The 26975-nt window shown below is 32.0% G+C and overlaps 1 protein-coding gene across 1 annotated transcript; it reads right to left on the bottom strand.

Annotated features, from left to right (window-relative positions):
- On the bottom strand, window positions 1-26511 carry LOC134727670 (polypeptide N-acetylgalactosaminyltransferase 5-like). The gene is made up of 11 exons (XM_063592086.1): window positions 26418-26511; window positions 14423-14579; window positions 13756-13922; window positions 12893-13057; window positions 10874-11096; window positions 8303-8420; window positions 6906-7088; window positions 5957-6091; window positions 1909-1992; window positions 910-1035; window positions 1-123 (listed from the first exon to the last, which is right to left on the bottom strand). The coding sequence occupies exons 1-11, from the start codon at window positions 26509-26511 to the stop codon at window positions 1-3; spliced, it is 1575 nt and encodes a 524-aa protein (XP_063448156.1).
- Between the last annotated feature and the right edge of the window lie 464 nt (window positions 26512-26975).

Below are 26975 nucleotides of genomic sequence, written 5' to 3'. Positions count from 1 at the left end.
TTATTTCTTTCTATTCCATATCCAAATCTGTTCTCCACTTCCGGTACATTGAGCAAGTTTTAACTTTTTGTTGTTATAAACTGTCAAACACAACCCAGAATCTTTATGCTGTATCTGATTGTCCTAAAATTGATAAATAAAAATATCAATAAAAGTTAACTTTATTCGTTTAACCTCAACCAGAAAGCAATAGTTCTGTTATGTGATGCTTTCCATTATTACACATTTGAACTATGCATATACTGATTATTTTCACGTTCGTTACTGCTCAATATTATTAACATCTGAGACTACAATTTCTAATGAATCTTGTAGTCTATTACCTTCCAGTTATTATTTTCTTATTTTACTTCGCATCAGGGGTTCCTCTTGAGATTATTTTTTAATGAAAACAGGTAAAACAGTTATATTAGTTGCTTATTAGTGTTTCCAATATATAAGTTCTTTGGTTATTTATATTTTGGTTATATGTCTCATATAAGTACATTCATCTTCTCTTTTTACTTATATTTCACAAACAAAGAATGACATAGAGATGAGATGAAATTGCTGTAATATAATGCTTTTTTCTTCAAAACTTTGTGTTTATATGTAAACGAAATGTCTTCAAAGGCGCGATTATAACACCGTCAGTCCTCAAAAGACAATTTTATCATGTAGTGTCTTCTATAATAGACAAAGAAGTACGGTGGCATATAGTTGTTAATGTCTGTGTCACTTTGGTCTTTTGTGGATAGTTGTCTTCTTGGCAATCATACCATATCTTCTTTTTTATAAGTATATACATTGATTTTATCACCATAAAATGCATACATTCGTTCTCACTGCAAGACCTGCTGTATTTATTGGTATCTCTCCGATCAAATATATTGAATAAGTTTAAATTATTTATTAAAAAGCTTGATCTACCTGTCGATATTCCCATTGCACAACTGTATTGAAATTACAGTTCTCCTTTCCAACGCCATCCTTTCCTTTTGGTACCAAACAGTCAACTCCATGTCGTATTTCTTTATCCGCTGACCATTCCCAGAACTAAAACGTTGCATTGAAGTTTTAGATATACAAGTAGAATATACACTTGAAACAGTTAATGTGTCTTAGAGACAACAACCTGACCAAACCAGCACAGACCGCCGAATGGTCTTAAACGCAGCTAGACAAACCCGAACCCAGATGGGTGATAAAAAATACTGTATACTATATGTATATACTTTTATTTTGAATAACTTAGAAAAATAAAAGTAATACTAAGGATTCATTTCTGTTCTTTAGTACCGACTTTCGCAGATGAAGAAACAATTGTATTATCTTGAATATTTGATTTCAAGTTTATACATAATTCTGCATATAAGCCTATGGAAAATTTGTACTCAGTTAAACATTTAAATTCGTGGTAACGTATACTTACGAAATCTACGAAAATGAGCATCCCAAAAATGTGATAGAGTTTATTTTAAGTATGTCATCGTTGATTGTTAAGAATTTTTAAGTGTTCTACTAATTTTTATATCTCCCATGCTGTTTCAAATAAACTGATTTACATTCAAAGACCCCAAAAAATTAAGAACTTTCATAGCTTATCACATTTGCAAAATAAACATCTGTCCTTTTATTTTTTTGAGAAAAACTAATCATAATGCTCATAAGTTTTGTGAAAATATAAACACTCATGCTTATCTTTCACAAACGTCTCCCAATTACTAAGTTTTATATGTCGGTAACTCATTAATACCCCATATTTTAGATGATCTTGAAGTTCTAACGAACATATTTTAGGACACCCTATACCAAATATATAAAGTCACCACGTGTAGTCCTTTAACCAATCATATCTTCATAACTCTATAGGAGGCAATATTTATAATAATATTACTTGGTTATTAACATTCTTAACCGTAGCCTTACCTGATCTTTTCCTCTCCAGTAACATTTATCGAGGACAATTTTTCTATAAATACTCAAGCAGGTTTTCTGTCCAGGTCTTATAATCTACAATGTTAATATTGGATAAAGACCTTTTTGAATTTAAAGGAATGTTCATTCCTTCAAATAAATTTTTAACTCTTATACTTATTCATAAATGCTAGTTGAATAAACCATTTCTTTTCGACCACTGCTCTTTGATATAATAGATTTAGGAAGATGTAGTATGAGTAATGAGACAATTCTCCATACAAGTCATAATTTAACCCCTAACATTTATAAAAAAAAAAACCGACAATATTTTATTCTTGTTACAAATGTTTGAATAAATGTACATCACTCAAAATTACTGAACGTATTGGTTGTAAACAATAAACAATATTATAGTAAAAAAAAAGTAAATTAACAAAAATACTGAACTCCGAGGTAAATTCAAAACGGAAAGTACCTTATCAAATGGCAAAATCAAATGATAAAACATATCAAACGAATGGACAACAACTGTTATATTCCTGACTTGGTACAGGCATTTTCAAATGTAGAAAATGGTGAATCGAAACTGGTTTTATAGCGCTAAACCTCTCACTTGGATGACAGTATCATCAAATTCCATTATATTTACAACAATGAGTGAAGAACATACTTAAGAATGTTCGCTGCTCAGTTTCAAAATAAATAATTTTTCAAAAAACTAGTATGTATTGATAGGGAATAAATTGAGGGATAAAAAAAGCTAAAACAAATTGTGGTCAATGTGCGTGTTTTCGAGATATATCCATTGACAGTTTGGCGGGAAAATGTTCTCTCTTTATTTTTCATAGCTTTATCATTGACTAGTTAAGGTTCTCAAATACTATTAAAAAATAAATAAAATTTTATAAGACTTTTACAAATGGCTTATGATTATACATATAAAAGATTTATAAAAAGAAAAATGGTGGTTCATGGTGAAAATTTGTTAAGAATTCAAATGGATAACACCAGATGATTTCAAAAATCTGCAAAAAAAAAATCCAAAACATGACAAGTAGACATCCTTAAAATGTACAATTGTTAAAATATGGGTACAGCAGTCATCACTGTGTCACAATCTCAATTAGAACAAAAAAAAACAAACAAATATTTAACAAAGAAGAACAAAAAGCATCTATCAAATTTAACAACTACATTGATCCCTTGCTTATATATGTATTTTAACTCAACCTTTGCATAAAGTTACCTTTATTTTGATAATTATATTGAGTCTTAAAAAGATATAAAAAATATGCTCATTATCTTATTAACTCGAAAAAGCTGGGCATGAAATACATGTTTTACTAAATTCCTGAGGTGGAAATCCTATTTTCAATTGATCTCTTCATTGTGATAAAGGATAATGAAGTATTGTACAATCTGTAGTATCTGCATTGTATAACATATTTTATTTAATGAAAATGTTATGTGATATCGCCGAATATGAACCTAACATGAGTAACACGACGGGTGCCACACATACAGCAGAATGTGCTTACAATGCCGGACCACCCAAAATAATCCCAATCTTTATCTTTCTATGCAGTGTTTTGTGAACTTGTTTGCCTATTTGTGGTCGTTCGTTTTTTACCATGACGTTGTCAAATAAAAAAAAAAAATGTGGTTTATTATAAGCAGATAGTGTTATACAATAAGTGACGGATACAACAGTTGAACGGAAAGACGAACAAATAAACGGAAAGACTAACAAATTGCCATTAAATGATCTGTATTGGCAAGCAAGATAAAATTGAGAATGGAAATGGGGAATGTGTCAAAGAGACAACAACCCGACCATATAAAAACAACAGCAGAAGGTCACCAACAGGTCTTCAATGTAGCGAGAAATTCCCGCACCCGGATGCGTCCTTCAGCTGGCAAACAAATATATACTAGTTCAGTGATAATGAACGCCATACTAATTTCCAAATTGTACACAAGAAACTAAAATTGAAAAATACAAGACTAACAAAGGCCAGAGGCTCCTGACTTGGGACAGGCGCAAAAATGCGGCGGGGTTAAACATGTTTATGAGATCTCAACTCTCCCCCTATACCTCTAGCCAATGTAGAAAAGTAAATGCATAACAATACGCACATTTAAAAATTCAATTCAAGAGAAGTCCGAGTCTGATTTCAGAAGATGTAACCAAAGAAAATAAATAAAATGACAATAATACATAAATAACAACAGACTACTAGCAGTTAACTGACATGCCAGCTCCAAACTTCAGTTAAACTGATTGAAAGATTATGATTTCTTCACATGAATATCAGGCACAATTCTTCCCGTTAGGGGTTTAGTATCATACCATCATAACATATATGAAAAGAACATAACCCGTGTCATGCCAACAACTGCTTTTTGAATAAATGTGTTTTGATGCAAAGACCCTATAAGTGAATCAATATTAACGCCAAAATAAGCCATCTTTAATGACCTGACAACAGTATCGTAACTATATCCCTTCTTGATTAGTCTATTTAAAGGTTTTGTTGGTTTCTGAGGTGAATACTGACATTTTTGTGCTTTATAAAGAATATTTCCATAAAAAATTGGATGTGAAATACCTGAACGTATAAGAAGTCTGCATGTTGAGCTATATTTACGAATGATGTCCTTATACCGATGATAAAATTTAGTAAATATTTTGACTAGTTTGTGATATCGAAAACCCTGGTGTAATAATTTTTCAGTAATACATAAATTTCTCTCGTTAAACTCTAAAACATTGTTACATACACGAGCGAATCGTACAAGTTGAGATATATAAACACCGTAAGATGGTAACAATAGGAAATGAAAAATCATCTCTTTTATCATTAATTTTAGTATTAAGCTTTCCGTTAGTGATGTAGATAGCAAGATCGAGGAAAGGGCAGTGGTCATTGTTAGTATTAGCTTTATTTAAAGTAAGTTAAACAGGAAAAATTTCTTTAGTATACATACTGAAGTCGTCATTATTGAGAGCCAAAATATCATCCAAATATCTAAAAGTATTATTAAATTTGTTTACGAGATGTTGTTTCGATGGGTCTTTGCTGATTTTTGTCGTAAATTGTAACTCATAGCAATACAAAAACAGGTCCGCAATAAGGGGTGCACAGTTAGTCCCATGGGAATTCCGATAACCTGACGATATACGGAACCTCCGAAGCGAACAAAAATGGTATCTAGTAAAAATTCAAGGGCGTATATAGTATCAAAGCATGTCCAATTGACATAGTTTTTTTGTTTATTGCTACTAAAAAATTACCTAAAAGAGTTTGAACATATATATTCACATTTTCACTTTTTAAATGCCCATTTAATTAGGTAGGTGATTTTTTTCTTAATGAGAATGCGAGGCAATGCGGTATACAGGGTATAAAAATCAAAATTCAAAATCACAAATATAAGCATATATAAGAATATAAGAGAATAGTTATGCGTTGATATCATGAGGAATAAAGCGTTTAATTCGATATCAATAATCTTTGCATTTTAATTTTAGAATATCAATAATTTTTAAATCGGAGACAAGAAAAATAAGTACATCTCATATCTTATAAAAGAATTAAAAAGTAAAAACACAAAAAAACTGAACTCCGAGGAAAATTCAAAAAGGAAAGTCCCAAATCAAATGGCAAAATCAATAGCTCAAACACATCAAACGAATGGATAACACCTGTCATATTCAAGACTTGGTACAAGCATTTTCTTATGTGGAAAACGGTGGATTAAACCTGGTTTTAACGCTAGCTAAACCTCTTTACTTGTATGAAAGTCGCATCAAATTCCATTACATTGTCAACGATGTGTGAACAAAACAAGCAGACACATTGTTTGAATATAAATAAAACTGGTATTCATAAAGGACAAAAAGGAAACTGCGGACATACGAGAAAAATAGTTATCATCTATTGTCATCTTCAAGCAAACCATACCTTTATCATAAGATGTGTAATACAAGAAGTTAGTTTTATTTGTATTCTCAAAAATGCCATATCAGTCATTTGTATTAGAATAAAATACTCACTGCACCAGATGCCTTAAGATTATCTGGTATGTAAAGATGTACTATTTCTTGTATATGATCAAGAAAATATTTAAACGATTTGCAATTATTCCGTTCTCTTATCTTTTTCCTCTCGGAAACATCTCCAGTTTGAAACTGTAAGTAAATGTATATGTTAATAGCATACGTATATATGAACTTGATAACATACTACTGGAGATTTAGAATTGGTAACATTCAGATTATTGATCAATTTTTTTTAACTCCTCTCCTCCTTAATTATTCCAATCATGAGCCAGTATGTATAAAGCTGCTTAAACCGCTCTGATTCAAGCACAAAATGCTCTCATACTGACATCAACAAGATCGTTATAACTTTCGAAAGACGTGATGTTAAAAAAAAATCGGCTCTGTTTAAAGATAGGGAGCACATATACGTTTTCATTACTCTTTTGTCTAAGTGACCTTAACCAAACTCACAGTAAAGGGGATATTAACAAATATTCAGATATACGTTTGAATCCATTTATATTAGTAGATATATTTTTCGTCTGTGTAACACATGTTATTGATACTTTAGATTTTTTTGAAATGTGTCAGGAAATCCGAAATAACACGATTAATATTTTGAATTATTTTCCATTAAAAATGCTAAAGAATATATGGACAGTTATTTAACATAAAGTAGGACTTAAGGTAAAACTGCAAGTGAAGTTCGATTCGAGCGTCACTGATGAGTCTTTTGAAAACGAAACGCGCGTCTGGCGTAAATATAAAATATCAATCCTTGTATCTATGATGAGTTTATATTCATTGTAATTAATTAATATGCAAAAGAAGATGAGGTGTGATTGCCAATGAGACAACTACTTACAAAAGACCAAAATGACACAGACATTAAAAACTAAATGTCACCGTACGGCCTTCAACAATGAGCAAAGCCCATAAGCTCTTTTTTTGTCACACTTACAGTATAGTTACCATCTCTTTCAAATAACAGATGCTTATATTCATCCATCCATACTTCTGCTACTCTGTACTGGTTTGAAGTCTTAAATTCATGTATCTCTTTGTTCCATTTCATTGAACTCCTGTAGACATGTCCAACATGTGAACAGGGAAGAGATTCCATATCACCACCACACATTACATACTGATAAATGACAATAGTAATATAAATATACAGAGTTTTAAAAAAGTCAAATTTCCTTTTCAAAAACATAAATGAAATATAAACAATAATCAAACAAAACATTTAAAACTCAACTGACCGAAAGGGCCAAGTGATCTTTTCTCATTACTTTGCGTCAGTCGTCCGTCGTCCGTCGTCCGGTAACGTTTAAAAACATCTTCATATCTGATACTACTTCGAAAAATTAAACAAACTAGACTATAATCATCACTAGGGTATCTATTTTAAAACATGTGTCCGATGTCTCCGCCTGCCTACCAAGATAGCCGACATGACGAAAAATATAACAAAGGGTTAAAATGCTATTTTTGGATTATATCTCTGATATTTCTTATACATACGAGACATTGAATATCCAGTTCTTTATCATTATAACATATGTGGTGTAGATATACTAGTAAATAAAAACCTGGATTATCCCATTGAACGATCTTAGCCAAATATTTGAAAACCCTGTATGATTGAAGCGAGACTTAGTAGTTGCTTGCCTGTCAATTACAACTACAGGATGACCTTAACTTGTTTATTCTCTCATATTCTCTAAGGTCATCCAAATAACAAAGATATCATATAACATTTGCTCTTATTAGTTTCCTTTTCATCACGACTTATCTATCAATCGAAGCCTGATTTATTATAGGTTTGTGATAATAGAATTACTGGAAGATGATTGATCGAAAGTACACTTATGTAAAACGAGAAAAATATACGATGCCTTGCATTGATTTAAATATGAAAAAAACAAAACCAGTGATTGCTTTTCCTAAACAGTTTAACTGAAGTCAAAATACATGTTTAAACTATATCCATAATCGGTGTTATATTGAATTTCAAGGTGAAGACAATAGTACACCATATATCTTTTCTATCTGTAGTATCCTTCAGTCATATTGATGCACAAAAGCTAAAGGGAAATAGAAGCATGATGGTGATATCATACAAAAATGTTGGTGACCTTCTGTTGTCTGCTCTACGGTCGAGTTGTTGTCTCTTTGACACGTTTCCCATTTCCATTCTCAATTTTATTTGGGTTTAAAAAAAGCCTTTTATAAATACTCCACAAGATATATTTTTGAAAAAAAATGTCAACAAGAATCAGAGCAAACTTGGAATCCATAAAATATCAATAAGAAAATACTAATGATTCGTAAAATTAAACCATTGCACCGATTTACCTTAAACATGAGTTCCATCTGTATTGCTCCCCAAACTTTCATTCCTGGGTCGAACCCTCCTAATTGCATGAAGAAATTTGTGTTTACTGCAAATGCGTTTCCCTGATGTCCAGGAATTCTGTCAAAAAAAGGTTAGATGATATATTTAAAGCAAAAAAAAAAACTACATTACTAGTCTCATGTTCTATATTCTCCTTCCAAAAGTTCCAGAATCTCAAATCAAATTGTTCATTATCTCACTTCAAACTAATATTTATTATTTCACTCAAAACTCCGTTTAAAAGGAAATCAACCTAATTTTTTAATCAGCATGACTCAAAACCCAATTATAAACTTATATAAAGAGTATCGAAAATATTATAATCATATCAATCATATTGGACATGAATGAAGATCTTGCCATTCTTGGTATGTTGAGATCAAACATAGAGGGTCGGCTTTATATTTTGGTCAATTGTCTTGGATATTGACACAATTGGACGATTTTAAACTATAACCTCTGACAAATATGATGTTATCAACTATTTTACTGTCAACTTTCCATTATTCAACAGTAGCATAACTTCAATCATCGTTATATCTCAATTATATTGTAACACTTGTGCATGTGTACACTATGTGGACTTCATTTATAGGGATGTGCTTCATGTACAAAATCTGTCAACACAGGATGAAGAGGAAGACCGACTGGAATCGACACTACATAAGATTGATCAAGATTCACGATCATCATCATGATTTAGTTGCATGATAAGAAATGTGTGTGTTACAACACATAATCGACTTGTGTTCCTGGTCTTAAACTTTTGTTTCTAGAAAAATAATCTTATGTTTAAGTTTACTGATTGTGGCCTTTTCAGTATCGTAACATGTTTTCCTGCCCGATTGCAGATTTTTATGGTGGTGCATAGAGAGAGACGCTTATCCTGTCGACGAAACCTGTCTCGCGACTTTTTTAGTTTTGGTTTTGATTTATATTTTTTTAAATGATTTATATTTTCTTAATGGATTTATATTTTCTTAATGGATTTATAAAAAAAACCAGCAATACTTTGTCATTAAAAAAAAAATGACAATACGACATTGAACAGTCCATGAAACATAACCCTTTAAATGAAACATAATACTAACACAACGAAAAACCAGGGGTAACTTCGTTCCCCGAAAGGAGAAGCAGTTTCTGCTCCACAACATGCAACCGTCAACATGAGTATTACGCGTAAAACAATTTGTATTCAATTTTAAATATCGAGACTAGTGTGTCATGTCTATTGGAAAAACGTATTTGACTTTACCATCTAACCTCGCGTGTAAAGTCTATTGGAAAATATCAACAAGTGTAAACGTGGTCAAAGTGGTGTATATTTTCATAGTGAAATAGTAAAACCTTGCTTTCTCTTTTTAAATGTGTTTGTAAAAAGAAAACCACGTTCATCCCTTTATCAATCCCTTACTTGTTGTGGTGGTATCTTTTTCTCTCTCCTATGATCCCATAAATCAGAGACGATTATTCCTGGTTGTTATTCTAATGTGTAAAATGTACATCAAAAGTAAAAACATTTCCAATATTCGATCTCATATACTTGTCTGAAATTTACTAGATTAATAAATTTGCCGACTTCATATTTTGTTGTACAATATTTCAGAAATGTATATTTTAGCTCCAAATAACGAAAGGTTGTATGTCCTTTTGTCTATAATAATAAATAGTCTCATTGACAATCATACCACATCTTCTTATATTTATTCAGAAAACAAAGTCACAAGTCGCAAAATATCGAATCTATTTTTTGCAGTTACAGAGTTTATATTTCTTAGAATCCCTGCATTTGTACGTTAATATTTTATGTTTAACAGTGAAATAAACATAATGTATGATTTAACATCTGTGTAGCTATAAAACCAGGTTTAATGCACCCTTTTCAACATTAGAAAATGCATGAACTAAGTCAGAAATATGACAGTTGTTACCCATTCAGTTGATGTGTTTGACTTTCCATTTTAAAATTTTCTCGTCGTTCAGTATTTTGTGATTTTATTTTTTAGTATCAGCTTAAATTTTGCTTGCATTTCCTATCATGATTTTCTTGATAGAGGGTTGCTGCTTACAAGGAAGCTATTAAACCAATAGTTCCAAATGGTAAAGTTGAAATCATCCCTTCGTAAATTTTACGGACGCCATCACGAGTTGGTTGACCGTTATGGAATAAACATTTCACAAATGATATCGGATATGTTCCTTACATCGTAACTACAATCCCCTTCCCTTTCATGAATGTGACCTACCGAATTAGACTATTTACTGGATTTGTAATCACATAAGCAACACGACGGGTGCCACATGTGGAGCAGGATCTGCTTACCCTTCCGGAGCACCTGAGATCACCCCTAGTTTTTGGAGGGGTTCGTGTTGTTTATTCTTTAGTTTTCTATGTTGTGTCATGTGTACTATTGTTTTTCTGTTTGTCTTTTTCATTTTTAGCCATGGCGTTGTCAGTTAGCTTTAGATTTATGAGTTTGACTATCCCTTTGGTATCTTCCGTCCCTCTTTTAAACAGTTACGCTACATACCTTATAGGTTCTGTTGGTTTCAATGTTTTAATATATTCTTTCTTAAACGGTGACCATTGTTGATATAAAAAGAAATCGAACGTCATGCCCTTAAAGTCCTCGTATAAGTCCTTTGGATAATGATAGAAGTACTTTAACGTGCTTGAATAGATATTACCAACCATGGGTGTGACAAATAATTTTGGATTTTCTGTCAATCTTTGGAGTAACGGTTGTAGCCAGCCTTTAAAATATGAATAGACAGTTTTATATGTATTTTAAGATTTTTACACAAGTCGTTAAATCAAATGTCGACAATATAACATGCAAAAATAAAGATAAACTGTAACTTGAAAAATCAATTTAAACTTTTTAAACAACGGCATACCATTGATAACTTTGACTATCTACATTTAACTATTTTTTTCGTTGTAAATTTGAAATGTTCATTGGGTTGGTTTACAAAACCTAATTATGAATACGGATTTCGATACTGTGGTATCAATATTATTTTTTGGATACCAATTTTCTCGGGTTTTGTGGGTACAGACAAACACCAAATTCGAATTATCAACGAATTATCCTTTTATAGGCTTTCATACAGACATTGGGAGAACAAAGAGTACCACAATCCACGAACATGCAAGTTTTTCCTCAATCCACGAAAATAGCTTCCCAAAGGATAAATGATTCCACTGTAAAACAAGTAACGTTTGCTATTCAATTATGGCAACCGCTCAATTGTTATGCTATGAGTTCAAAACATATGTCAATAAATTCATCAGAAAATATAAACATGGGACACAATTTAGCATAACAATATATATACAAACAATTACTGCTCTGGTTCTGAGCATTGGGAAAAAATATAAACATATGGTAAAGTTAAACTAGTTTTTCTGTTTTCTTTATAACAAAAATAACAAAATCTCACTAAAATTGCAAGGCAGTGGCTTATAATTTGAAACATCAGGAATACGCGCGCTTCTTCGTCTTTCGACTCCGCAGTATCGTATTAATAAAACACATAGAAGACAATGTGAAACGTTTTATTGATAACATTAAAAAAATAACGTGTTTCAGCTTTGATACTGGCATATGAGATAACAGATCTCGCTACAAGTGAAACAGTACATCACAATACCGCATCAATGTATGATCGCAGATACTGAAAGCAAGATCAAAATCATCTGATGCAGAAAGCATGCCGTCGCCCGTAGCTGTACTTATTTTCCACAACAACGTCATGATCCGTGTAGGATGACAGATCTTATGTTTGAATTGAGTTTAAAAGAATTTCAAAAGAGAACCGATGACAGAAACAATTTGCATTCTGTTTATCATGATACATTTATTTTGTACAAAAGGATGTGCGTTTCTAATTTAAAAGGCGAATGATCATTGCCAGTTTCTCCACTGTCATTTATAACTGAATTAGGAAAAGTATCAATTTGAAGAACAAAACAGTCACATAAAAAATATACCAATAAGTTTCAACAAAATACAAAATACATTCTTCACTATTTCGCTAGATTGAAAATGACAGCAAATCCTAAACATAGCAAAATTACCACAATTAGTTATCAATTTTGAAATGTAACTTATAAGATAGTTAAACACTAAGAATCGGTATTGTCCGATTAAGTTAGCCTAAAATTGTCCTTCAAACCCACATCCATGTATTTGCTATTTAAGCCCACTGCATTTCTTTGTACCCATCAAAAGTCAGGAACCTATTGTTCATTGGTTGTCGTTTGTTGCTGTGCTTCTTAAGTGTTTCTAGTTTCTTGTGTTTAATAAATTAGACAGTTGGTTTTCCTGTTTGAATGGTTTTACAATAGTCATTTTGTGTCCCTCTATAGCTTCGTGTGGGCCATAGCTCCGTGATGAAGGCCGTATTGTGACCTATAATAGTTAACTTTTACAGATTATGACTTGGATTGAGAGTTGTCTCACTGGCATCTTCTCATATCCATTACAAAATATTTCATTGATAACTTTGGATCTTCAAGAAAATAGAAGTATTCCATTTGTTCTTACCGTCGTATACTTCAGAATGAGAGTCCAAAAGGGCAAAATGTGTTGTTTTGACTAAGTCAACTGCTTTCTGGCATGCAGCCATTTTCCCTAGGCTTTTTTGCAAACGCATTATTCTTACTTTAGGAAGGTATGACACATATAAATCAAGCTTGTATTTCAAATCATCTGTAAAATAAAATTATATTAATTCATACAATAATACGGGTTAAATGCATTCTTTTATATTTTAGAAACTGTGAAAATATTCACAATTCTACTTTAAACATTAACCAAAATATGTCAACTAAGAAAATCATATAATGCAGAATTTCAATTGAAGAGATATTTGTTATACGTCATTGTGTGCTGTCAACTCCAAAAATGATAGATATCAAAGTGTTTTGTATGATGTACAATCTCAATAACTAAATCCTCATCACAGATACAGATTCATTTTTATATCTTAAACATATTGTAAAGATGGGTGATACTGGCATTCGAATTGTTCAAAATCTATGCAATACTTTTATGTTGATACTGTAGAAAAAACATAGTTCATTTATGATGCCCTAGACTTTTTACCCCAATTGCACGGTCCACTAAACACAGAAAATGATAGTTCGAGTGGGGCATCCGTGTACTATGGACACATTCTTGTTGTTATTGCTGTGCAATTCAAACAATGTATATACTACAAGCAATCGAAAATATAATAGGATAATGTGTAACATGGGGTTATAATTGTCCCTTTCCATTTAATCGTCTTGATTTGATTTTATTTTTGATTTAATATAAGAAAGGCGTACTATTGTTCCTTTCAATTTGAAAAGATGGTGAATGTGTGTACAAGCTGCAGTTGTCATCAAATGTGATAATCTATGTACCTTCTGTTGATCCGTCATCCACTAGCACAATCTCTTCCAAAATTGAATGAGGGGTTCTATCTAAAACACTATGCAGTGTTCTAATCAGTAAACTCCAAGCTTCATCTCGGAATGGTATTATCACTGTACATGGATCCAAGTTCTCGTTATACATTATACTTTTACACCTGACAAAAATAATTAAACATTTGTCGTAAAATAAGCCAACCTCTGTGTTTTTTTTCCAGTAGGTTTTAATGTTTTCCTTGTTATTTTTCTTATTTACTAATTCAAAAGCTTAAGCTGTTATCATATTTTAAGGAAACAAGAGCTTCAATCAGTGACTTTTTTGTTAGAAGTTATTCATTGTCTCTTGTGGGGGTTGTCTCATTGTCAATCATACCACATCTTATTTTTCATGAAATTGTTGTACTTTCACAATACGTGTTTACTTTCATGGAGTTATGCATGTCATAAACGGTACAAAATATGAGACTAAACTGAAAGTCTTCTTGGAACTATTTAAGTTTAACTGTTAATAGAATTCTACAATTGATTCGTCTCTTTTTGTGACTAGATCTCTAAATCTCAAAACTGAATTTAAATTAAATGCGGTTATTTAGAGACATATATCACAAGACATCGATTATTTAGCTCAAGAATTTATTAATTTTAAACACCTAATTACCTGGGATCAACCATATTTGGGTCTAAAGTTCTGTGCACAGAGACCAGATCAGATACGTATATATTCATGCGCTGTTTCTTTACACCTTCTTCGTATATCTTTTTATCCTTTGGTGATAACAATGTCAAATTTATTCTTACTCCATGACCCATCTCACCTGAAACAATACAGGAAACATATGATTTGAATGTTCACATGTCAATGGTCAATCTATGTTGCTGTTCAAGAGGTAATTAAAGTGTAACCAAATTAAATGAAAAACCATTATTAATCAACATTCTTTACGCATTTAAGCAGCATACAAGCAGCACCGAATACAATTAAAGTTCCAAATATGTACTGGTTTCCGAAGCTGCACAAAACCCCTTACAATTATAGATTTTTTTCGTCTTCAAGCCATTGTTAAACTACTAAACTATCTATTCTATGTACTAGTACATGTGGTACATTAATAAACCTGGTAACAAATTATTCAAATAAGGCCTTTGAAAATAGTGAAATTACTTACTTTTGGAGTGTCAAAAATTCGTTGGAAGTTCTCGATAAATTGCATGCTTATCATTTCGAATCTGTTCACAATTTTGATTTTTTTCTGACTAATATACCACTTTTCCTCATAATCTTATTAAGAAAAAAAATCACACAACTGACTAAATGGACATTTAAAAGCCGGAATGCGAATTTACATGTTCACACCTTTTAAGGTAATTTTTTAGTAACAACAAACATATGAACTATTTCATTAAACCTGCTTTATAACTATGACTCCCCTTGAATTTTTACTAGATACAATTTTTGTTCGCTATGGAGATTTCGTATATCGTCAGGTAAACGGAGTACCATGGGGAATAACTGTACACCACTTATTGAGGACCGTGATTCTGTATTGTTATGAGTTACAATGTAAAACTAAAATCAGGAAAGACCTATCGAAACAACATCTGAATCAAATATTTATATTAAGACGATATATTAGCTCACAATAATGAAGCCTTCAATATGTACATTAAAGAGATTTATCCTGCCGAACTAACTTTAAATAAAGCTAATATTAACAATGAAGACTGCCCTTTCCTTGATGATTTTTCATTTCCTATTATTAATTATTCATTTGTAGACGGTGACGTTCCCTTGTCTGCACCTTATGGTGTTATATAACTCAACTTGTTCGATTCGCTCGTGTATGTAACAAGTTTAACGTATTCGATTTCAACTAAAGAAATATCTGTATTCCTGGTGGTTTTTTTATACCAGGTATTTTAATATCAACCACTTGTCAAAACATTTATTAGATTTTATAATTGGTACAAGGGCATCACTTGTAAATATAAATCAACATGAAGACATTTTATACGTTGAGGAATTTCACATCCACTATTTTATGGTTATATTCTTTACAAAGCACAAAAATCGCGGCATTTACCTCGAAAAAAATATTCTCGTGAGATTTTGTCTGATACTCGGTCCGTTTCTGGGGGTGTTATATTTTAGTGTTATGTCGTTGTTCTCCTCTTATATTTAATGCGTTTCCCTCGGTGTTACCCCGATTTCATTTTTTGAACCATGGATATATGAGTTTTGAACAGCGGTATACTACTGTTAAATAAACCCATATATTCTAAAACCAGTTGTTGACATTAGTACTTTTTATTTAAGAATCTAGGTGAATTAAAACCCATGTCATACAAAAATACCATAATAAGGTGTTATTACCCCCAATACAGGTGATGTTTTAACAGGACTCAGAATTAGACAAAACTACCTCAATTTGATAAATAAGAAAAACATGTAAGGATGTAAAAATCTGTTTTTAATATATCTTTACTTTATTGTACCTGTTGTCACGTCAATAATAAAAAAAAAGTTATTTAAACAGTTAAAAAAAGTAGATGTCATTTGGTCAAGTATGGTTCAGACTGAAAAAAAATTTAGTTCAAGTACAGGTGGAGAATTAATTAAGACTGTTTCAAACTTATCGCGTAATAGTTCGGACTATTTTCAATGGCAAAGATAAGGGTAAAGTAAAAATCAGTAAAGTCGAGTAGGGTTAAGATTGGGGTCGATTAATATCGAGTAAAATTTAGACAAAATGCTGACTGGTAGAATTAAAATCACTACAGTCGAGTACAGATATAGGCCATTTCAGACTATAACTGGCTTTTGGTGTAATGAATTGTACTGACCGATTTGGATTGAAAGCATACTAAAATTTAAAACCTTTAAAACTGTTTTAAGTAATTTAAAAGTCTTTAGGTACAAACTATTTTAGCAGACTGTTGATTAGAGCAAAAGTTTCGTTTGATTGATACTTGAATCGAGCATAACAAGAAGATTCATACGTTCTTTTATCTAGCACACAAACTTAGATGCATGCATTTTCGCACAGTGGTGACACGTCTCTGTAATTCTAGACGCTATGCTTACCTTAGCCAGTCTGTTTTGATGTTGTAATAAAATTAACGGTACCAATTTTCTTGCACCAGATGCTCATTTCGACAAAACATGTCTCTTCGGTGATGCTCGTGGCCAAAAGATTTGAAATCCAAAGCTTATATAAAGAATGAAGAGCTATAATCCAAAAAGTCCAAAAAGTATAGCCAAATCCGTGAAAGAAACCAGAGCTTTGCATGAGGGAGATACATTCCTTAATTTATAATAATTTCTATCATTTTGTAACAGCAATATTTAATAACACAAAAATCCGTATTTTTATGCCAGTACCAAAGTACTGGTTACTGGGCTGGTGATACCCTCGGGGACTAATAGTCCACCAGCAGAGGCATCGACCCAGGGGTAGTAATAAAATTAACGGTACCAAGCGTCATTCTGCCAAACAACTCATATTTTTTTTTAATTTTTATGCTTATAGTTAAAAGTATAACTTGCACTAAGTATTTAATATTCTTCTTTCACTGGTCTGTACATTTCTTTATGAAGTTTACAATTGGGCTATTATATATTATATCAATATATTTGACTGATTTAATATGTTTTGTTGCAGAGAAACAATGAAAAAGTGGAAAGACTTTTGAAGGTAAACACATGGGCTAAATTATACAATAGGTGACATATTGGACTTTGTATCAAAGTAGTTACTTAAACAACCAACATCAATAAAACATTGTAGGTAACAAGATTAAAATTTCTATTTGCGCCAAACGCGTGTTTAGTCTACAAAAAGACTCATTAGTATCGCGCTAATAAAAAAAGAAGAGTTAAAACGAAAAAATAAAGAACGAAAAAAAAAGAGCATTGAGGACCAAACAAAACCCTAGATTGTTTACCAAATACAGCTAAGGTAATCTATTTCTGAGGTAGAAAAGCCTATTTAGTATGAAAAAAATCAGAGAAATGTTAACAGTTAATTTAATATTATGACCGTATCAATGATAACTCATGTCAACACAAAAATACTGGCTAATGGGCTGGTGATACCCTCTGAGAATAAAAAATATACCAGCAGTGGCATTGACCCAGTGGTTGTAATTAAACTCAACATTTATACCAGGATTGAAATTTGGTATTTGCTCCTGACGCGCGTTTCAACTTCTAACTTTCAACTTCTCTTTCATTTAAATAAATGAACAGCTAAACCAAAACACCATAACAATTCATTTTAGGAAATTTAAATATTTAAAAAAAACACGACAACTTGGTTGGAAGTTAATAGACATGCAACCCGGTCAATGAACAGTTATGATAAACCCGGCCGTTAAGGCAATGAATATACAAAATGTAATCTCTTCGACCTTATAATCGCTTTTAAGGATCCAAAAATATTCATTTCATCATTCAATACAAAAATGCAGTAAGAAAGACTTATAAATTATCTCGAATGTCATCATTTCATGCAAGTGTCTCAATGAAAATATGTTAAACAAAAATTAGAATCTGCAAGGTTAATTCAGTGAACGGAAGTCCATAAAACTAAATCTGACACAATCAAATGCTATTAATCGACAGAACACATGACAAACAACTGCCATATATGTGACTTGATGTATACTTTTCCTATAACAAAATGTTGAACTCAACCTGATTTTATATCTAGATTAACCTCCAACTTGTATGGTATTTGTTTATTGTTTCATTAAAAAATATCAGGTGAGTAACCCAAACAGACATAATAGACGAATGAGACTATGTGATCCCGCAGTCAAAACTTTGTAAACATTCATCACATAACAGATTAGTAACTGTAACTTACAACTACACATTACGTCAAACGTCCATATACATGACGTATTCTGTGAAATCTATCCTTTGTTTAGCCAACAACAACAAAAAAAGATGCACATAATTCATACCTGGTCCATATGGCCGTATCATCTCCTTGGGGACATGGTTTATTGTTTTTCTTTTACGATGGTCTTGATGTTTTCCTAATACTGAAACGTTTCTAGTCCTCTTTATATTTATGTCTAATTGTTCGATGTGATATTTCTTGCGTTCTACATACCATACAGTTTGTAAAAATGCTAGCACAATTAGCCATACAAGGAAAAGTTTCCAAAGCAAATATTTATTTTTCTTCATGACAATACCTAAACGCATTTTCATTTTTATATATTGATATTTATTGTTTAAAAGTAAGCAAATTCATATATTCGTAATTCGAAAAAAATGAATATTGACCTGTAACAGATTGAACTCGTTAAATACATTTATATTGATTTTATCAAAGTATCTGTACTTACAAAGAGTTGTCCATGAGAGGGATAGACGAATTTGGAGATTATGATACTACTTAATAGTCAGTAACATAAATATTACAGGCACCTTCATCGCTTAATTAAATTCTTTACAATCTAATATTCCCCCCTTAATAGTCTATATAAGATTTCAAACTTTTCAAATCAGTTTTCTTACTTTACTAGTATATGAAATAGGCAACAATCCGCAAGAGACTGGGATGCCGACTTTCAACAGACACATATAATCTGGTGAAGTTTTTTACTTTTCTGGCGCAAAAACCTGCCCCCAAACCAGGAGCAGTGATGTAAAAGTAAAACACAAAACAGAAAAAAACCTACAAGAATCAGTTGTATGAGTCTTATGTAGACGAAACGCGCGTCTGACGTATAAAATTATAATCCTGGTACTTTTGATAACTATTTACACCACTGGGTCGATGCCACTGCTGGTGGACGTTTCGTCCCCGAGGGTATCACCAACCCAGTAGTCAGCACTTCGGTGTTGACATGAATATCAATTATATGGTCATTTTTATAAATTTTCTGTTTACAAAACTTTGAATTTTTCGAAAAACTAAGGATTTTCTTACCCCAGGAGTAGATTACCTTAGCGTATTTGGCACAACTTTTTGGAATTTTGGGTCCTCAATGCTTCTCAAATTTGTATATGTTTTGGCTTTTTAACTATTTTGATCTGAGCGTCACTGATGCGTCTTATTTAGACGAAACGCGCGTCTGGCGTATAAAATTATAATCCTGGTACTTTTGAAAACTATTGTATACTATTTTAATCATCATTTCGAAACAAATCCGGAAATTATGTAACATCTCACCGACCGGACGTGACAGCTTATTATATATACTCACTACACATAAGACAGCAAGTACAGCTTTATGAGTACTTGCAGTTACTGACAGCTAGTACAAAGCCAACAATATAAGTTATATGGTTCGCTACTGACCCCCTACAGATCCGTAGTTAAATGTATAACGAATTTATCGCACGCTGCACTTTTCTGATGCGTTTTGTTGAAAAATAGATAAGGAAACACAACAACATTAATAGTCGAAATGCGCATATGGTGCAAGAAAATTGTTACCGTTAATTTTATTTTTAATAGATGACGTCACCATTAACGCGTCATGACCACCCTATGGTCTCATAGGGGTCACCACGTGACGGCGTTAAACCATTCACAACGTGATATTTTACCAGCGGTGCGATAACAAATAATAAAAGAATTATGCATATTTGTCTGTTTATACTTTGTAATACAGATGCAAACTACAAATGTTTGCTTTCCTTAAATATATCGTGGTGTTGAACATATTTCGTAAAAACATGAATCCCTTATTTATTCAAATTTCAGACGGTTAATGTTTGTAACCCGGATTTGTTTCCTTTAAATTGATTTATGACTTTTGAACACCGGTTTACTACATTTGATCTTACCTACAAACGGTTCGTGCATTTGTCATTGGTATTGCATAATAAAAATACCTGGAGCGATTGTATTTAAAAAAAAATCCTTTTTGTTGACTTATTGTACTTCGAACGTATTTTTTCAGTAACTTTCAACATAAATAAAGATGTGTTACATTTAGTTTTGGGAATGGTCAACGGATAAAAAAAAATATGACATGGAGTTGACTGTTTGACTACCAAAAGGAAAGGATGGCGTTGGAAAGGAGGAATGTAGTTTCAATAAAATTTTGCAATAAGAATATCTACAGGTAAACCAAGATCTCAGAAAAACTATTTAAAATGTTCTTCAATTTGAGTAGAAAGATATCAAGGAAAACAGTTGATATTGCACTTAAAATGCATGTATGCCTTTCTTGGTGATGAACCAGATTACTTTACCTGTATTTCTTGTTAATAAGTGAGACGATATCTGATTGAAATTTTGTTTTAATAAAAATCCGTGTTTATGATACCAGATATTAAATCGCGTCTTTCAAGTAATCACATATAAATATTCACATACTAGTGGTCGTGGAAAAAACCTACGACCATAGTAAGCAATAAGTTTGAGCTTGAAAATGACCATGTACCGATGTTAAGACCTTCCACGCAGAGGTTGTATACTTGTGTGTTGGTTAAATTGTTGAAATGTTTTTACAGTGTTTTCACCCATATTTTTGTCGTGGTTTAATGCCATGGTCTAACAACTGACTTCTAATAAATAAATATAAATAATACACAAACAACTAGGCCACATATATATTGCCTATTTTTCTTCCTTTCATACCATGATCCCTATTTTAAAACGCATTAAATCCATTCGTATAACCGCTGACAACTAATTGTTCAGTTATTTTACCAAGTGTGTGAACCAAAATAAGGAATACGAATGAAAGTTACTAGACTTCTTATACATATTAGTAATGGTAGTCTCCGTTGTAAATATATGTAGGTAATAACGATTGCGACAATTATCATTATTTGCAAAATTGTGTGATGGTGGAAAGTTGAACAAATACGTTCTGTCTTAAGAAAGACTCTGAAATATATATTGGAATCAATTTCATAACAGCGTGGACAACCGCAATTCTTTTGTTGGTAATGATACTGAATAATTTACCTTTAACTTGTTTTTATCCTGCAATTGGGTGTCCTACTTTACAGATACAGCCCAACAGATATCGCATACTATACAGATATCGCTTTAAAGCTCCGCCCACTTCCGGACTGAGTGATGTTTGAACAGGTGTGATCTCAGAATGTGTATTCCAGTTGCATTGCAATGACGATGACAATTGTCGATTTCAAAACTTGAATGTGTATGATTGTGTTACAAAATCAACCATTTCAATTTCAGCATGCATGTTTAGTGAATGTCAAGTCTGAAGCGTAGGACAACTCGTACACTTCTGTTTCAAAGGAGTAGGTCCGGTAAGGACAGATTTTGGTCTCAAATTTCATGTTCATCTGAAGAAAGATTTTGACCACTCTTTGAACACTTAAGTGTATTTAATTTGTATCAATTAGTTAATGTGAAAGATTTTAACTGATTTAGTCATAAAAAACTAAAATATGAAAAATCTACCAAATATGCCGGAAAATGTAATTTTTTCAGATGGTTTTGACAAAAATGGAAGTAGTCGCACTCGTGTTCATCCTCAACCTTTGTATATGTTATGTATTATCATATAATTCAACTTACATTTCAATATTAAGAATGAACACGAATGCGACCACTTTCGTTTTACACGAAAACCGTCTAAAAATAAACCAAAATGCTAGATGATTTCGGTAATTTAGCATGACTTAATGATGCTAGTACCCAATATATGTGTATTGTGTTGTCAAAATCAGCCCAAATTTATGAAGCAGAAGCATTTTGCTGTCCAATGAATAACCAAAAGTTTAGATTTTAACAATTTTGTAAAACAGCGTATAAATGTGTGATTTTGATATTACTACGCGGCCTCAAGTGATTACAAATCGAAAATGAATGCTAAATATGTTAGTTTTTGTGTCTTTCAAAACACAAACAATATACAGAATTTATTGCAGGATAAAGACAATAACTGTTTACTGTTTTTAAATATCAGCTGTATTTGTACTCGGCTCGAAGCAGATGTAGTAGCTCGTTAAAAGCTCGTATACACACCTTGTTTTATAGTCTCGTTCATATACAGCTGATATTTAAAGACACTAAACAGTTATTGTCTATGTCATCGGCTATCGATAACAGTGATTTAACGCTCCTTCAGAGGCTGTCAGAGAACTTCCAGTGGGGATTTAAATAGAATAATAGAGTAAAGTACATGCAGGTGCACGAGAAAAAAATATATTTAGCATTCAACATTAAAATCAATACACATAGTTTTCTGCTAGTTATTAGTAGTATATGATTTAGTCGTTGAGAACCTTTGGCGACCCCACAGTTTAAATGTCTATCACACATACAATATGAAAAGTGGGCGACTGTTCAACCATGGAAGTAATATTTAGAAGGAATAACAACGACTAATTAGCATGTATTTATAGCATGCTGAGCTCTGTACTAAAGTCATACGATTTCATCCAATTATAGTCTCAGCGGTAAGACCCCTTTGGTTACTATCTGCGTTACCGCGGTTGTAAAATGGCATCTGGAATTTCTTATCAGTCACGTGTTTTTATCGAGTCCGGTAATTTTAAAGTACCTGTGTGAAATCCGAGGTTTATTAATAAGAAGGTGGCGCTGTATCATATAAAACCTCTGCCTTCAGATGAAGTCGTATGATGTAAAAAACTTGAAAAACGGACGAGAATTGTTCAAACTACAGCAGTTTAACATAAAAAATTGTATTTATTTTAGCATATTTTTTGCTTTTTACCTTTTGTTTTAAACTGTTCTAAAAGTATTTTCCGGTTAAAAGCGGATCCCGAGTTAAACAGATAAATACCGTTGAATCGATCAGGTTTCACATGATGTTTAACAAAATAGTGTAGGCAAATGTAGGCATAGATTTTTTTACTGTTGAAATGTGCGAAGTTAATCGAGATTGAATAAAAGAATATTTACTTTCAAGTATTTCAAATTTATATATATGTCATAAATGTCATTGATTGCATTATTGAAACTGGACAACTAAAATGGGGATAATATTTTCGTAAATATATATTATTGTGGAATGCTTGTATTAATATAATAAGCTATACAGCAAAAATTATAACAAACCGACGAAATGGGCTTGAATCTATCTGTCTTACGGTAAATTCATTTTTACACAAATTAGTTTATGTATCAAGACCTTAAATTGAAGGATAGAACCGTTTAGAATTGTGAATATTTTAATTGACTTTAAATACACGAAGGATTTAGATTTTTCGTATTAAATAAAGGGGGTTCAAACGTATTTTTTTTACAATCATCTTCTTAACTTACGGAAATGTTTTCTTAACTGTCTGTAAATATTAAAATTGAAATGACACAATCTTGTTCTCCAATTTTCTATGTGATAGCTGTCGGTTTAAACTATTATGATCAAACTAACCAAAAATAGGCAAAAATTGGACTTAAATAAAAATTGAACGAACGACTCTTTCGGCAGCGTACATCAACGGAATGTAACGAATAAACTATTCGGGTTACTTCGCTCGTATAAACGACAAAAACTTGTCTGTTCGTAGTTCTCCGTGAACACGAAAATGACCGATAAGTGTCAGTGATTTGATCGATCACATGCGGAGAATCAACTTCCATGCCAGATATTGAACCAATTAACAAGTTATTGAAAGATGGGCGGTAACGCAGATGAAACCTTTGAAGTGACGACGTTGTTATTCCTTCTAAATATTACTTCCATGGTTCAACTAATCTGACCCAGTCAATTGATAAACTGAGCGCGCCAAAAAATGGTCTTGTCCACACTGTTATGAAAATAATTCTAATTTATCAATTTTAGGACCTTCAAATTCAACATAAAGATTCTGGGTAGTGTTTGACAGTTTATTACAACAACAAATACACTTTCGGAATGTACTGGAAGTGGTGAACATATATGGATATGGAATAGAAAGCAATAAATATTTATGTACTATTTTATGACTCTGACTCTGCACCTAGGACTATTAATCCTACGGGATTACAGTCTCGTATGTCTTTTTCGTATGATATGACTTTATTATCTCTTTCTATGAGATTAAAGGTGACAATATGAAAAAGTTTATACATTAATACTATAATATTTATCTAGTGTTTTTAGGAACTGGACACGTTTTAATAAAATGAATGATGATAGAGTAAATAAATTAAATACAGGAGTGCTTTAGCCAAACTTAAGATGTGGTGTAGCACCCATAAGAATTGAAACTGGTCGTTATGAAAATATTGATATTGAAAATGGATTATGTTTTAACTGTTAAACATGTTTTGTTAAACTGTCCTGTATATTCAGATATTCGTAATGATATTTTTAACCATGCTAGTATTGTTGATGAGATTTTTTTTACATATGTCTGATAATAACAAAAATATATTTCTTTTAACAAATGAAATTATGGTATTTTATACTGCCGAAATCTGCTATGAAAACATTGAAGACCTGTTGGTGACCTTCTGCTGTTGTGTTTTTTTTATTTTGGTCGGGTTGTTGTCTCTTTGACACATTCCCCATTTCCATTCTCAATTTTATGAAATCTGAATAAAGCGAAAATGTATTTTATATTCATGATAGTTGACTTAAGGAAGCTGGCTTGTCATGTTTTGGAGTTTTTGGTCAGATTTTCGGAATCCTCTGGTTTTATCCATTTAAATGCCTTGAAAAAATTTGCCCGGTGACCCCCATTTTTCTTTTTGAAATTCTTTAACATGTATAATGATAAGCCATCTGTGAAAGTCTTATAAAATTTTAATTACTTTTTAACAGTCTTTGAGAACTTTAACTTGTCAATGATAAAGCTATGAAAAGTCAAGAGAGAATATTTTCCCGCCAAAATGTCAATGGCTCATATCTCGAACAAGCACGGTGACCTATATATTTTTTTTGCTTTTTGGATTCCTTTATTAATTCCTTATCAATATAAACTAGTGTTTTGAAAAGTTAATTACTTTGAAACTGAGAAGCGAGCTCCCTTAAGTTGTATTTGTATTATAATTTAAGAAAAAATGTTTAATAGTCTCTTATAACTCTTTATAGAGTGGCTCTTGTTAATTTGTGTTCTAAAAAGCTTTATATTTTATATGTAACAAGTGGTGAGACTTAAATAAAGTATTTGTCTTGTCTTGTCTTGTCTATGTGTAATATCCAAGAAGTAGAATGTATAAAATGATACAACGTAGATCTTTTGCACATGCTGTTTGTAATCATAGGACAAATGTATTGCTATAAGGGATTCAGTGAATACCGACTTTGATGTAAAATGGCACTACCTACTCCATTCTTGTTTGCAACTTTTATAATCTTGTATTAAGCTAAACCATTAGATAAATTATGTCAGCGGCATATGCAGTTATAAATAAATGATATAAGCATTTTGACATAAAAAATGTCAAAAAAAAGCAGTAGGACAACATCAGACAATGGTCTAGATACTGTCATAGCATGTATGAATGTTTGAATTACCAAGAATATTTCGAGGTTGTGTTGGTAGTTGATTTCCGTTAAATTTTATATAAAAATTTCGTCTGACAGGAAATGCATGATGTTGTTGAAATAAGAAAAGTATAATAAGTAAATTCTGCTGAATTTTTATTTAGAACAAACAACACAGTTGATCAAAAGATTGTCACCATATGGAGGACAAGGTAATGAACCACATTTTGCAGTTGTTGGATAAATCAAGTTTTCATTGTTGTTCCTCTCACCGCCTTGTACATACTCTGGGTCGCTGTCAACACAAATATAAGATGAAGCTTTGTAATCAAAAGCATTAGAGGCCAATAAACCGTGATATTCCATTTTCCATCCACTGTAACATGTCTGTCTACCTGGGATCATCACTGATGTCGACGTATTTTGACTTCGGCAAAGGGCACATGGGACATCCTCATTCCCGGCACCCTTCTTAAAGATATCTCCGTATTCATATTCTGTGCCATACAATAAACTTCTTCCAGGGCCCGTTCTGTTACTGAGTTCAGGATTATTTGGAAGGCACAGGTAATTTGCAGGGCCACCATAATAGCTTCCATGAGAATATTCTTGACCAGAGGCAAATCCTAAAAAATACTTAAAGTGTTACTTTTGTTTTAAATTTTTGGTGAAAGATTTTGTACCTTTGTGTTAAAATCAATGTTTATATGATTGTAATGATTTTTATTATTGCATAGCAATATAATATTTCCCACAGAAGGTAAAATAATTTTTTAACGTGCCAATATTCATAACCCTATATGACAACGAAAAAAGAATTTATAAATAAA

This window comes from Mytilus trossulus, chromosome 1 (assembly GCF_036588685.1).
Source record: "Mytilus trossulus isolate FHL-02 chromosome 1, PNRI_Mtr1.1.1.hap1, whole genome shotgun sequence".
NCBI classification, from domain to species: Eukaryota; Metazoa; Mollusca; class Bivalvia; order Mytilida; family Mytilidae; genus Mytilus; species Mytilus trossulus.
This window is presented reverse-complemented; position numbering and strand designations above follow the sequence as displayed.